Here is a 16,014-nt window from a genome sequence, read left to right as displayed (position 1 = left end):
GAGCAAACTTCTACCCAGCCTGTTTGACATTCCTCTACGTCCACCGAGCAGACGCTAGGAATTCTCTTGTCCACCGTCTTGTCCAATGCTCGAACAGTACGCCACGAGGCGCGAACGTAGTTCGAACGGGACATCTCGGCTTTCGATACTTTCATCGGTAGTCGTGGCGGTTCATTTAAAAATCCCACGAGCGAATCAGCTGGCTGTTTTTTAACCTTTAAACATTTCAAGAACATGGATCATGGTATACGCTGTATACGGTACAATGGTGTCTGTACGCCATCAGTGGCGTAGACCGTAGTAGAGGTCTCTGCACCCCACGGTCTTCGTTATCCCGTACGTACTTACCGTACATTTCACGGGGATACATTCCCGCAGAAGAGCAGTACGCCTGCGCGAACGCGCCGTGTCTACGTATCTCTCTCGTACCGCGTGTCGCTCCCTTTTCGTACGGATTGTACCCCTTGCCCTCTCTACCCCCACGCGAGAGCAGCCCGCCACGCGACCATTGCCCCCACCAGAAGCGTGAGCGTGTGTCACGCTCCGGGTAGCTCGGTGCGTGCCCATTAGAAGGAGGGGGTAAGGGGCGCGTGTGCCCTACGCGAGGCCAGTGGTGGGGTGCAGTTGCGCGACCAGTGGTGGGGATGCAAGTACGCTCGACGAAGAACTCGCGAGTAGTTTCCTACCAACTCTCGCGCGAGTCGGATGACGGGTTACTTATGTTGAGCTCGTTCCGTTGACGTCGTAGCTCCGAACAAACAATCGTATTCGAGGGAGCACGAAACCACGCTAAAGAAACTTGTTCGCCGATCGGACGCGTCACTTACCGTGTTCTCATCTTTCGTGTTGTGTACCAGTCTTTGGATCTTTGCCTCCGTCCGTCAGTAGAAACGCGTAGTCGACGTCGAGTGCGATTTCGTGTGACCCCCATCGATACGATCTACGGAAGACACGCGAGTGTGAGAAAGTTCCGCGACGCGAATGCCGTGATGCTGCACGGTGGTGGCGAAAGAAGATCGTCGGGGCCGCTCGACACCGTCTCGATCGCTTCCTCCTGACAGTATGAGCCTCGTGCATCGTCCTCGCCGATGAGATAGAGTGGCGTACTCGCTCCTGGGACGATGTCATTGCAGTGATTTACACACACGACACAGTGGAGAGGTTCCGATTCTCGAGGTTTTGTGTGAATGGATCGGGACTACGTCGCGGACAAGTGGCACTGAAGTGAGAAGCGAACAGTGTGTCCGCGACGTCGGATAGTGATTTGCGTACAACCATATAGTGAACCGTGGTAACTCTGTAACACGTGTGACAGTTCCCCGTGAGGGATAGAGCATATCCGGGGTGTCGGGAGGTTGGCTAGCGAAGGAGTTGATTTCGGACGTGGCTGTATCGTGTCTGTCTGTCGTGAGATTACATTCTCTGATGATCTGGTTAAGTCGGTGCCGGTTCAAACGCCGATCGTGTCACGTTATGCAATGTTGATATAGTGCGTTAAACGTTGATTTCCAGTGAACAATGGTCGGATTCCTCGCGGCGTACACCATGGATTTCTCTATTTTCAACGCGGTGCCGACGCGACGCACTACGACCAGGGATAACACGGATCTTGCAAGAAGTAGATCGAGACGACACACGACCGGCAGGTAAGTGCAACATTCTTCTTTAATCGATCAATGCGAATGGTTATCGGCGTTCTCGTTGGTTTGGAGGGTTAAGACTGTTATTGCGGCGCCACGCCAATGTCCCTATATATACTGCTGTGGTATTTTGAACGGGAATTCCTTTCCGGACAAGTAACTCCATTGACAATTCTCCGATACTCGTTCTCGCGGATATTTTGGAGCGCATGTGTGGTCGTAGGGAACATACGGCACACCGTGCAACCGCGTGCTGACATACACGTGATAGCAGAACGGTACTTGAGAAAATCTCACGTCATTCGTAGTCTTTCAGACGATCGAGGAATATAAAAACATATAAAAAGATATCACCCGATCCAGTTACCGCGTTCGTTCGCCGATGGTATATAAAAACGCGAAATACACGAAAAACGCGCGAGAGGTCTTTCACAACAACGATTTCCGGCGGCTGGTACAACGCACGTTCGTGCCGCGCGTGTTAAAACATTCACGCAGGATCGATATTCAACGATTGTCGCGATACGTGACTTAGACTAAGGTATATAGGACCGAGCGTAGAGATTGCGTTTTCGGCGATTCCAGGACAAGGGATAGCGAGACTACGACAGGGAGATAAATGTAAGGCACGCGTCGTTATGGTATCGATTTCTGTGTGGAATAGGCTGGCGCTGCATACAGGGCGCGGGAATTAAATGGCGCGCAAGGGAATTTAATGCCATTAGCCTGCGAAGAAATTTACGCGGTCGATATGAAAACGCGTAGCCCGTTAGATACGCCACGGGCAAGACGTGCTTTAGATTTTCGCCCCGTTGATTAATGGTTGCGTTAATGCTTGGCGTATAATTAACGAGAAGAAGGATTTGTCGAAAACGATCTCGCCAATTTTCTACGTGCTCATCCTCCCACTACTTCGATGTACGAGAAGACGCGTAGTCTCTCAAGGGAATAATCACTTCGCCGTGTTGTCGTCAAATATTTTCAATTTGCCCTATGGAACGGCGAATCGAAATTCCATGGAACGACAAATTTCAATTGATAGATATATATATATATATGTACGAGATATGTCACACCGTGCTCCTAGAGTCTTTAATAAGCGCTGCACGTAGATACGTCAAAAATCCCTGATAAGCTCCTTTGGAATCGTTTTTGAAAAGGAATCAACGAGAAAGCTCGTATCCGGAGCATTTTATTGCTTCAATAACGAACTCACGTCGGTCGTTTCAGTTCCGTAGAAAATCCTGAGTCACCGGATTACTAAAGCAGTTTCACGGCAGCGTGCACGTACAGAGATAGGAGAAGATACGTGGTGCGCGCGATGTGTTTCGTCCGCGTCAAAGCCACCGGGAGTTGGTCAAATTTTAATTTCATTCGTTCTCCACGATATTAAACGACGGCTCGAACGAGGGCATCGTGTAATCTCACCTTAAAGATACAGGATTAGGTCTGGCCGCGTGCGGCGAAAAAGCCGCGGGAGCCTTGAATAATTTCAGAACAAAGGCAACACGAAAGCTGCGGTTGTTCTCGGCTGTTCGCCGCCGCGTCAGTGTACCCTTTTTGCTCCGGGGCCACGAATGTCAATGCGTCCTCTGCGTATCGCATTTGCCTAATGCTTGAAACCCTCATGACCCGGCATCTCGTAATCCGACCGTGTATTTTAATTGGCTCACCGCGGCTACATTTTCGGTGACGCGACACGAAATGACGTCAGAGAAGATGTAACCCTGGTTTTAACTCCTTCGTTGCACGACCCCCAGCTTATTTCATCCTCTTTTTCCGACTCTGTCTCTCCCCGAGTGCTTTTCTTTTTTTGTTCTCTTCAAATTTGCGTACTTACACGCAGTACTCGTATGCGTAGTTGCTTCGCACGATGGCGAAACACGGACGAAGCTCTCTGTAGCGCTCGCGTCTCGCAATCCCATAGTTTCAATTGTATTATAAGAAAAAGGAGTTTTTCGAAACATCGACATTTTTTCCCGCGTAGCTGAATTTCTGCGTGAAATCAACCGAACAAACGAAACGAAAGGAGATAATCCAATTTTCGTTACCGCCAGTTTTATCGACGTATCGCCGTATTAACTTTTGCTTTTCCTTTTTTTGAAGCCGCGTATTGTTCCGGCGGTTCGATGATAAAAAAGAGGCAAATAAATAGGAAATAGATTTTCAGACTGCACCGAGCCACCGGGTTCCCATCCTATGTTCTCCTATGTACACGAGGTCGTTATATCATCTCCTTTTTGTCGATTCACTATTCCCGACCCAAAGAAAGTCTCCGCGTATACACGAGATTGATTAACAAAGTTCTCTTGTACTAGCATCATCCGTACATGGATGAGAAGGATGGATGAATGCAAATAAACTCGTCGTACGAGCGCCAATAACGGATCATACGTATTGATAAGTATATTATCCGCCCATTACCGCTTCGAGAAACATCCATTATATTTTCTGAAAACTTTAGTAAAATAGGACGGTACGGTACCGAGTGGCGTAGCAACCGTAAGGATAATTATTATTCGCTTTTATTTGAGAATAATAAGTCACGTTGCGTAAAAATCAACAGGGCGGTCAATGCTGATGAGCGCGATACCCGCGCTTATCTCTCCGAAAGTATAAATATTTTCATTTTCAATACAGCAGATTGGTTTCACCGCAGCACCTAGTTATTTACAGTCGTGTCGCAGAAAAAATAAAAAATAGCAGGGGGACAGAGACAGAAAGAGAAAGATAGAAAATAGGGGAAAAGCTCGGAGAAACATACGCGCAGGGATAGAACGATACAGAACAGAGGAACGAACGTAATACGCAAGGGGAATGGGATATTACTGGGACATTTTAACGGGCAACAAAGACTCGTCTCTGCTGAAAATTTGAACTTGGATACGACCCTCTCGTTTCGCGAAAACGCGCCCTGCCCCGTATCACCCCCAATACGATTGCAAGGGACGATGACACGCAGTATGCTCGAATCACTGTGCCAAAGCTCGTGCTCTCACGAACAGGAGCAATTTCGAATCGAAAATAATCCATTTATCTCGCTCGACTCGTGGATATTCGGAACTCTCTTGGCCAGAGCCAAATCCTTTCGCAGGCGTCCCTCGGCGAATCAAGTTAGGAAATATAATCATTTAGGAGAAAGAAATAAAGACAGGGAAGGGTGGGGCCAAAGTGGGTAGGATACAAAAACGAAGTTGCTCGTGATAAAACAAGGAAAAGGAAAACGCGCCCGACGTACTCGAGCGTCGAAAGTTTGACCTGGTTTCGCGAAATTATCCCTCCATTTGGCAGCGATGCAGTCAAAGGCTTCCGTTGCGCCGTAAAAGCTTACGAAAAGAAGGGTAGAGGAAGCACGATGCGTCTGGAAGTAGTAGAAGTGGAAGCGGGGTTTACATTTCGTCTGGAACCAAACGAAAGGAATCGTAAAGTAACATATGTCGTCGCAAAGCTAACGTAACGTCGCTAACTTGGCAATTCTTTTATGGTATAGACAAACGGTCCAGCGTCTTCCTACTTCTTACTGGCCAGGCTGTTACTCTATCACCAACGTACAATGCATTGAAAGCTACGAGAAGCAAAATTAAAACGAAACGTTTTATCACGAAACTCTGGTCATCGTGAAAATCATCAACAGCGTAGATACATCATTATTGGTGTTCGATGGACGAATGACGGCATCCTACAATGGAGTATCGAGGATTGGCGATACCCGTGGATACGCAATTTCGAAATCGAAGGGAACTCTGTGTGTTAGCGCGTTATTAACACAGCTCAAATTCGCCTTAACGCGTTGCGTTTCTAACGGCTGCGTATTTCCGCTGTACAGAATTCGAGCTATATAGAACGAAAGGGAGAGAGAAAGACAGAGACATGTTGCATAGTTGCAAAACATTTCATTGGTTAGGCCGAATGAAACGTTGTCGGAATATCTATCGCGGTGGGAACTAGCGCAAATTATGTGCGGATTTGAATGATACCGATGGAAACACCGTTGCGAACAGAAGTTACCGAAAGTTGGAAACCACCACCGCGATCGAGCCGAGTAAGGGAGGTGTTTCATTGGGAACGAGAAGTTGCATCGGCCCGATCGAGCGCACGAAAACCTTCGGTTTGTTATTTTCGGCCAGCGAATTTGTGAAACAATTTTCAACCGGCCAGCGATAAACAGGTTAAACTGTGTTTGTAACTCGAACACGATCTTCCTGCCTGCTAACTTTAATTTCATTCCGCAAATTGTTTCAATTCTGAACATTCGTTAACGGGTATTCTCGATGAGCTTCACCGAATCTCTCCGTTTCTATCGATATATCCCTCTCCTATTCATAACGTCGACGTCCTCAAGAACGTACCGAAGAAGTATCTGCACCTTACTACCGTGTCAGCGTTCACGATATCATCGATTGAGTTTCGTACGCGTCCCGTATCGTGATCCGGTTGCCGGATATTTCGAGCGCGGCGAAGAGTAAAGAAAATCGAGCAGCAACGAATGAGAAGATGGAAAGCGGAAGGATGGATGGAAGAAGAACGCGGAAGTAGATCGACGGGACTATCGAAAACATTGATAAACGAAACATTATGAAGACGGCCACGTTCGAGCGAACATTATATTACAGTAATTCGGTGGAGAGTGCGGCGAGGCGACGAACCGTGAAACGCCAGACAGAGAGAACGAGAAGCAGAGAGAAGCGACGGGTGAGACTGAGAGGGTAAAGATCGGTGGCTATGTTCGGGCCGATTTGTCTGCGTAAATTCACGGCCTCGAAGGAAGTAGACGATGATATAACGTTAGAGAAGCGAAAGGCCGGCGGGGTAGTGAGGCCACGTAACTCTTGGGTTCGCTTTGCCAGGGTTGCCGGTGACCCAGCAACCTCTCTTCTTCTCTGCCTCTTGGCCCAGCCTCTTTCCTCCGTCTTCCGTGGTCGATCGATTCGCTAAAAGTAAATAAAATTCACCCCTTCGATTGCTGGCGTAGCAGGCCGTGTGCGTCGGTGTAAGTGTCAGTGCTAGTTGTAATGCAATAAATCAAGTCGATGGAGAGCCGAAAGTCATCGAACAACCGAGGTGCACCTGATTCTCGGTTTCGCTTCGCGCACCGCTGAACAAAGAGAGGGGCAACATCCGCAGATAGGTTTTTGCCACTATGGTAACCATCGATGATTCTTCTTGTAAAAGCAAATCAAGTAAAAGCACATAAAAACGGATCCTCGGCATGGTCGAGTTGACCCAGCTTGTTAAGGTTCGAGTTTAAAAGATGTTTCGTACCGCGTCACGTTTACTGGCTCTTTGCTACTTTACGATCGAACAGACGTCACTGTTGCGCCGTTTTACTTACAAAGTCGTTTCGATAGTTAGGCCTTAAAGGGCAACGAATTCGTCGATGGCCTAGATGGCTCAATTGGCTCAATCCTTCGTCGGAGAACGAGCCACGTTTATATCTAATAATTCAACTGATTAATTTCTTTTCTTCTGGCGGGGCAGGCTGCTGTGTTTTTCCTTATCTCGGTCTCTCTCTCTCTCTCTCGTTCTGTCTTTCTACTCGATTGTCGAGGAACTTTTCTTCCAATACTACGTTTCCAAGTAACGAATTTACCTAGGTTATTCCACGGTGCAATCCAGTTTGGCGAATTGAGTTTTAAACTTGATTACCGGGCCGACAGATATTCTCCAATATTCATGAAACACTTGTTCAACGAAAACCGCGTTATGAGGCGAATTAATTTCACACACGGTTAAAACACGCGCAGGCCCATCATTTATGGATTAATAATAGTGAACTTATCGTCTATTTGTCAACGTCACGACGCGTTAGAATTTAGCACAATTTTTATAAGAAGCTTTTAATATCCGTGCATTTCGCGGCAGACTGCGCTCGATTTCCGAGCTCGTTGAAACGTCGGATAAAGGGGCAAAAGGAAAAGAAAAGTAACTCGCAAGCCCGCCGGGATGCAGTTCGCGGTACGGGCGAGAAGAGGAACGCTTGTTTCTTCCAATTCCTCTGGTTGTTATTCTTCTGCGACGACAACCCGCACCGCGCCAGGTATCGCGCGCCAGAATACCCGTCGATAAATCAGGCTGCGAACGAAAAGTCGAGTGTCGTCGAGAACATCAACCGACGAGTGCATTTCGCGCTGAGGTGCGACTGAAAAGATGAAACAAGTCACAGACGAAACAACCTGTCGAAATAATATTACGCGAGCACGATCGCAAATCGTGTAGACGTTTATCCATTTATTAGTTTTCCAACGTAACTGTCGGAATTTCTTTTCTTTTTAGAATGAAATTGTTTCTTTAATTATATAGTAATATGTTTTCCTGTAATATTTGTATTCTACATTTTTTTATATAATCGTACTGTAAGTATTAGAAGTTTAGTTGTGCATTTATTTTCATGTGATTACACTTTATAACGATTGGTAGAAGGATAACCCGATATATTAATGTCAGAAATAGTCGAAATTATTAGAGTTCATATATCTCGTCCGTAGATATATTTTCTCAAAGAATCATATACGCTACTTATTTCAACGACTAGAATAAATAAAAACGTATGAATTGCTATCCGTGTGTCACAGGGATTAAGAACCAAGCAATGAAATTGTGCATAAAAATTGCACATACATAAAAGCAACGTTATTGGAGGACATAAATAAAGTAAATTTAAACATCGTTTTGTCTAGATACGAGATATGCATTAGCATAGTGGATACCCTGAAAAATCTACTATGGAATTTAGAGACAAAAAGTATGTTCACGATTTGAAAAAAGAAATTATCAAGGTGTTATAAATATTTTAATTTCTCCATGATATTATACATGGAACAAGAAACGATGTTAAAATGTGAAACCACGAATAAAATATTAAACATTCACTTTAAATGTTAAATAAAAAATTTATAACGTTGAATATCCCGCTTCATAAGCACGATATCAAAAAGCAGAATTCAATAATGTAAATTGATTGAAGAAAAGCTGCGTTAATACACCGTTGGTCTGAACGAGTTAAAACGATTAATGGATTAAAGCGAACGACGAAAGAAGGAATGTCATTTGAAATAACACTTCGTTCTGATAAAATACAAAGATCCACGTCCACCTTGGACTTTTCCATCGTCCTCGCACAGCCGCTTGATCGATATTTGACGAATAGCAAATACATTAAGAATTGACGCGTTAATTTCTACGTATTAATAAAGTTTAAACAATTGGCATGGTTATTCTCGTATGAAACAATATTTTACGAATACATAAGAAACATAAGTCCGCTTCACGTCAGGCGCACGGTTTGCGTAACAGGTGGTTCTTCGTGGAATGAAATAAAATTAATTTTTGGTTCGGGACAGCACGGTATAACCAGTGTACGGCACAGTTCGTCACTGTCGGTGTTAATGGAATTACGGCCGCGAAATGCCAACGATCGAAGGTTGGTTGATTTCTTTTCGAAGGAAAGGGACAGCTTGAAAGGTCGACGAAATTAGTTTCTCACAATACGATAAATTGCAATAAAAGAGCGATGGTGGCGGTTGGAAAAAACGTCAGCCCGAAAATCTATTGAGATCGATAGCTTCAGGGATGCGCGATAAAACCAGTCGTCGTACCTTTTTCCTACTTTGTCGATAATCTTGACTTTAACTCTATATATATTAAGAATTCAATGTATGAATTTTCCATTACTTACCATACGATAAACATTCAAATTCTCCCGATTAGTTTGATAAACGTTGGTCTAACAACCTCTATTCGACTGAAATTCGTCAGTGAAAAGAGAGAAATGCAATGATCCGAAGTGTGACTGTTTGCTTCCAATCCTTACGCAACGTCTCGGTTGAATTTGCATAAATCGAGGAAAATTCAACAACCGGTTCACCGGCTCCCGGAACGAAATGCAAATATCCCCTGGCCTGGTCACGAACTTATAAATCGAGATCTCGAATCCAGACTCTACTGGTAGTGGTGGAGTAAAAGTCATCGAATGCGGCGGGCTAACTTGATTCCGGCACGAAGGGGAAAACTTGCTGGCGAACGGTTTGATTTTCGTCGAGATTCGATTCGCGTCCGGCGGATTCGCGCGGGGCTAAACGACTTACCTGGCGACCCAATGTATGGACGCTGATCGAATGTGTGTACTTTGAACGGGTGCTCGAAAGGAAGGTGTCGAGGAGATGAAAGCGTCAGGATATGGAAAGAGATTCGTTTCGAAAAGAAGAGAAAATTCATGCACGATGAACTGAACGCATGTGGTTTAACGCGCGACCAAACGACCGAGAGATTTGTCGAATAAAGAAATGGCGTAGCATTGGAAATATAGCAAAAGCAACCACTGGATGAAATTAACGTTCATTTGTTTAATAGTTGTGCCAGTTCTTATTAAACGGTACGAGAGCTTGTTCCGCATATCATCGCTTTTCTTCGGTCGTCGTTTTAATACCATATGAGTGTCCTATTTTTTCAGTGATTAACTAGTTGAAACAAGCTTCCGATCGTTAGTTGAGAGTTCAGACCAGTAGAATTTCTTTCGACGATCGACGAAGCACGGAAAAGCTTTCCCGCAGGTAACGATTTTGTCCTAATGATCAACTGGCTTGGTGTTCCAACATGGGATGACAATTACGCGTAATCGATTAATTTGCGAATACTAAATATCCTCGTGGCTCGCGTTATATTCCCATTCCCAGTCGCGCGAACAGCATAGCCGCGTGCTCGTCCATCACTTTGTCCAGCCGCAAATTAATTATCTCGTAAGCATTATTTTAATTAACGCGGCCACCTCGAAAGCCCAGCCCGGCTTTTTTAACCCAACCAACGTTTCCGCTTTTCGTCCAACGCTATCATTCTTCTCATTTTCTTCTCCTTTCTCTCTCTCTCTCTCTCTCTCTCTCTCTCTCTCCCTCCCTCTCTCTTTCTATGTCTTTCGCCTCATTTGTTCATTCTTGATGACTTTTCATGGAAATAAAAATAAACGATATCGCGGAAGAATTAGTACGTTCATTTCTTCCACTTTAAAACGAGATCAATCATGTATAAACGGGAGTCGTCAGACGGACGATGAAACATTTGCTCGACTTTGTCGTCTGCGAGTCTTTTCTCCGGCCGCAAAGGGAATAACTATAATTAAATGAAATCAAATAAAGCGGCTCATACGTTTTGTTGTGTTTGTCCTATACGTTTTCTTTCTTTCTTTTCGCCTTCCTCTCTTTTTCTCCCGGTTTTCCCTCTTGCTTTCCGCTTTACGCAATACAGAACATCACAGAGAGGAAGACGAGCCATACGCGCAGCGTAGTGCTCTGTGACTCGTCGTCGTTAGAAGACGCTAATTGCAAGTTAGGCACGAGGATGCTCCATCTCTGAGAACAACGTCACTTTATCGTCGAAAGAGAAAGGAAAGAAAGGCTGGCGAATCGCAAACGTCCAACGTAGACGACGACTTTGCGACGATTTACTCGTAGCAAAGAAAAAAGGAGATGAAAGGGAAGGTAAAAACGAGGGGAAAAAGAAAACTAGAGTGCGACGGAACGTTTGCGAAGGAAACGTCTACATTTTTAATTTCTATCCGTCGTCGCTCGACGATCGCACACGTGTGTGTTAACCGTAACATGCTTCTATACACGATGAAATATGTTCTATCGTTATTACGTGTCTCTCTCGTTGTTACTTTAATTATCGATATTTAATGTATTAATAATTATCGCGACTCGCGGTAGCGACGCGTAATCAATTACACATGTTAAACGAACATGCTTAATTGAGAATAAGCGAGTAGAACAGAGCGAGAGAAAGAGGGGAAAGAAGAGAGAGAGAGGGGTCTCTTTTCAAGCAGGGTCGTTACACGAATAATTCCATTTAATGCCGTTTCACGTAACTCGAAACGAAGCAGAGACAGGAATAATAGAGCGGAGAACAGGGTGGTTAAAGGTTAAGGCTACCTTCGAAACATAAATAAATGTTTGTATGGATTACTTGCATAAACATACATTTTCTCATCGTATATTCCGGCTGTTTGCATAAATAACGAACCGGGAAATATGGAATGTAAAATAGCTCCGATATAGTTTCCTCTGGCGCGCTAGTTTCCACTCGAGGGATGCAACACTTGAATTAATCGTAAACCAAGAAGGACGCATGGTTTTTGCCTGCGTCTGCTATTCTCGTTTTTATTTGACGCCCCCCGCCCTCTCCCTCTCTCTCCTCACTGCCAGATCGATCACGAAACAACACGTTTATTGAAGCTGCTCCAGCCTAAATGCTGGAGTTTAAGAGTACGCGCAACGTGCGCCGAATCGAGTCGTCGTTGATATCGTAATCGTGACGTGGCTTTCCAACTGGTTGACCGTTGATTACTTGTCTCTCCACGCGTAGCCAAGCTCGTTCACATTCGAATGGAAATCGTACGGTATACCAGTAGAGTTTGCGACGACCAACTGTAAGATAATTTTGTAGTCTATCCGATCTTCGATGGCTGAGAATCATGACCGTTAATCACTAAAATCGCATTCCAGATAATCTTTTGCTAAAAGTAACGTAGATAAACGGATAAGAATAAGACACTTCCTGTTTGTACCGCTTCTCTTCAAACGTTCTGTTTTTATATCTCGTTGACATTTCCCATCGTTGTACATCTATAATCGTGATTAAAAATAGTAAGATAACAGGTTACTGACTAATCGGGATTTTCAATCAGGAAACAAAGGGAACAAAAATTCGCGTCTTTACCAACGAGTCAGATCTCTTGCTTTCTCGGTGATGATCATTTAGATTTAAATGCGCAAGTTACAATTCCCTGTCGACGAATCGAAAATGTTGGTAATTTCATATCGATGAATTAAATTACGCCTGGTCTCATAAGTTGTTTGGAAGTTGAGCAAAGGTTTACGCTAACACAGCTGGATCGTGGTCATTGATAAGGTCGTGAAACCGGGGCGGGTCGAGAAGTTGGAGGAAAATAACGGCGCGGGAAAGTTGCTCAAGGCAGGGTGGCAATTACCGGAAGGTCGGTCAGAAAAACCATCAGCGCCTGGGCTAGCGCGGATTGTTCAAAGTGTGCCGAGGTAAAGTAACTATTCTCATTGCGGTGCGATAAATGGCGATCGTTTAAGCGTCCACTTTTTCCCATCCTTCCGGCCACGGCGATAAATGACCGGGCGTTCCAAGCGTCTTAGCATCGGTTTGCATTTCCGGCCAAGGCTAGCTTAAGATCACAGAACTCGAGCATCGAGAGCGTTCCTTTCGAGGACTCGTCCCTTCCCACGCTTTCGACCCGAGACGCCATTGAATCCTCGGCTAATCCGTGACACTTATTATCCTCCTACCCTTCCTGCTTACGGATAAATCGATCGTGTTGGCATCTCCTGGCAAATATTCGATTAACAAAACACCCTCAATGATCGTCGCGTAAAAGAAAAGAAAACGCTGCAACGAACTGTCTTTCTGTCTCTCTACCATCCTGCTTTCCCTTTCGTTGCTTCATCCCACATCGACGTTCTCCCACTTTCCATTTCGAGGGAATTTTCTACGTCGTGGTCCCAGGGAACGATATATCAAATGAGCACGCCGCTTTCTGAAGTCCGCCTTATCGTGACGGCTCGCGTGCTCAGACGCGTTCGGGTAAATCGATCAATTGCCGTGAATTGGCCCTTTCGTTGTAATATCGCGGCGTTGGTCGTTAATCAGCTGGCAACTGCCACCCACGCGGTGCACCTGGTAATTTTCGAAAGGACGAACAACACGAGACTGAAATGTGTGGAACGAGCTCGTGTGCTACCATTTCCAGTCATTTCGTAAACCGAAATCTGATTATTTTTTTTTTTTCTCCTTTCTTTTCATTTTTAGCCAATGTGACACGTGGTTTCTCGACCTGCTTTTTTCCCACTCTGTGTATATAGAGCCTGAAATCGATTCGTTGGAACAATCCGAGGCGACGCGTGAATCGTTGTTCGTTGTTGTCGCTCGACGAAGCAACCCCTTTCGTTCTCTTTTTTTCTTCTCTCTGTCCTGCCCGCCCTGCTACCGCTCCTCCACCTCCGGCTGCCTCTTTTATCGGTGGCCGTGTCTCGTTTTCAACGGATGTATGTATACCCTTCGATAATTCATTGGCCGTCGATACTACAACAGGTTCCACGCAGCGGTCGCGACAGATCAATACGCTTTTACAATCGCTGCATGGAACAATAATTATTGCTACACGCGCGATAATTCACGACGATGTCCCTCGGTAGCCGTATATCGGTGCGCATCGACGATAGAAAGAGACACAGAGAGGAAGCAAATTATAGAGCGCCGGTGTATAGCACGGTACATTGTATTTTATTAACGTCAACGTATTAACGCGACGATGCCCGGGTTATCGATGCTCGTGACGCTCGAATTTTGCGGCGTAATCTCCAGACGAACTTACCACCGACCCGACGATACATATCTCTATAACTATCGTAACCGTGTTTCGGTGATTCTAGAGTATGCATACTTGCAATTTTCAGCCCCGAATCGCCGACTAAATTTTAATATCGCTAATTGAAAGCGTATTACCGCAAATTTCCAAGGATTTCACGTAAATTGGTTGGATCGTGATGATGGTATAGTATAGACAGCATCTTGGTCGCAGATAATTTTGATTAAAAATTCACAGCGATAGAATATACATCGTAATCCTACATTCGTGGCACAGATGCAGTCAGGGAAATTCTATGATTGAAAATATGACGAACATAAAAAATAACAAGAATACGAATTTCTTTACTTGGCTGGTAATACGAATTTTAAGAGCGACGTGTAGATACGCGTTCATGTCGTGGGCGGTCGATCAAAGTGAAACGTTATCAGCGTTCATTTACTAAGAATCAAAAGTCCCCTCGAGTACTCGATTCGTCGTCAGCGGAGATTCGTTTCTTTAGTCAATAATCGAATCGTCGTTTGCGAATGATAATCGTCTTCGCGTCCTTCCGTTTCGACGAGAGACGAACGAGCAATTTCACAGATAATACCGTACGATAGGAGCAACAGAAGATCCTTCTCCCTAAAGACCATCAGCAAACGGTGATTTATCAGAATGTACGAAAGGATGGTTTGAGGCGTGCATTCGCGTTAGGCACCCATCAGCTTTATCCGTTTTCTCCGTGACGCCTTCTCCCCGTAATCGGCGAACGATTTATTCCGGATTCTCTCTCGATCGCAGCTACACGTTTCACAGCCCGCGTTTCATTCTGGTATAAAGACCCGTATACTCGTATCGATTCGTTTGTATTCAATCAACTCGTTAAGTGGTCTCGTCCGTTGATTCTAAGTCGTTCCAAGAAGATAATTATGAAACTTCAACTAGGCAACCGGTCCTGTTTGCGCAACTCAAATGCCATATCGTGGATAACGTGTTTCGTATAGAAATAATGATTTAATGTACAGAATCATTTGCTAGAAACATTCCTAAATCTTGATAAACTTGCAACAAATAGCAGCATGAAGTAGAATTTTATTGACATTGGTTTTTTAATTCTCGAATGTAGCATAAGCGACAAATCTACCAGTTTTATGACTTTATTTCCCACCGTACTTCTCAGTTCACCGCTTCTTTCTATACTTTTTACGTCTGATACAAGCCAATTTCATTTACAAGATTTTCTATCTAATCGAAGGTTGTCGACTCTGTCGTTTGACAAAACTTCACGTTCTTTTCTATATATTTTATAACGTTCGCAGCATAATATGTTGTTGTAATTTTCTTATTTTAATTATTTACTATATTATATTATTTAATCAATTATTATACGTATGATATACAAGCCTGCACATATTTTTATATTCTGTATTACACATTTTTATATTTTTTATTACATAGTGTTATATTTTGTCCGTAACAACATACATATAACATCGTAGTAATATAATCTTCGTTTCAAGGCTTTGACAAAGCTGTGTTCGCAAACCTGGTGTTTTTACACACGAAAAAAAATTACTCTATTGTGCGAAAATATGAATATCTCATACAGTATAATAATAATAATTAAAATATAATAACTAGACTACAGAACCTTTATGCAAATTCGTATTATCATAATCACACTCGAAGAAACGGAACCAAACCAGGCATTTCCTCCGTTCTCTAAATATTTTAACGAGTATTTTAACTTTAATCTGAATATTTCATATATTATGCGCATCCTGCATATTTTCGCACATTTAAATTTCCCACAAGCGTGTAAATATCCACGGTTTAATAATAACATGACAATTACAAATTCGTTTTTTAATATTTCCTAGAATTTCTAAGAGTCCAAAAAAGAGTATTCACCCGATCGAACATTCATATATTCATGTGTATTGTTACCAGATCTGCATTAATAGAGCGGTTCCAGTTACCATGAAAAATTATCACTGGAAATGTAAAGCG

General features: G+C 44.0%; 1 protein-coding gene across 2 annotated transcripts in view; it reads left to right on the top strand.

The window, feature by feature from the left end:
• The first annotated feature begins 703 nt into the window (after positions 1–703).
• Positions 704–16,014, top strand: part of LOC117206840 (irregular chiasm C-roughest protein-like) — a 154,638-nt gene continuing 139,327 nt past the window's right edge. For both annotated transcript variants that reach the window (XM_033446556.1, XM_033446555.1), the window contains exon 1: positions 704–1,646. In XM_033446556.1, the coding sequence (XP_033302447.1) occupies positions 1,519–1,646 (128 nt within the window). In that variant the 5' untranslated portion in view covers positions 704–1,518. The remainder of the gene's footprint in view (positions 1,647–16,014) is intronic.

The sequence above is a fragment of the Bombus bifarius genome, unplaced genomic scaffold (assembly GCF_011952205.1).
Source record: "Bombus bifarius isolate JDL3187 unplaced genomic scaffold, Bbif_JDL3187 scf7180000008008, whole genome shotgun sequence".
Classification (NCBI taxonomy): Eukaryota; Metazoa; Arthropoda; class Insecta; order Hymenoptera; family Apidae; genus Bombus; species Bombus bifarius.
The sequence above is the reverse complement of the archived record's forward strand: the minus strand, read 5'-3'. Positions and strand labels throughout refer to the sequence as shown.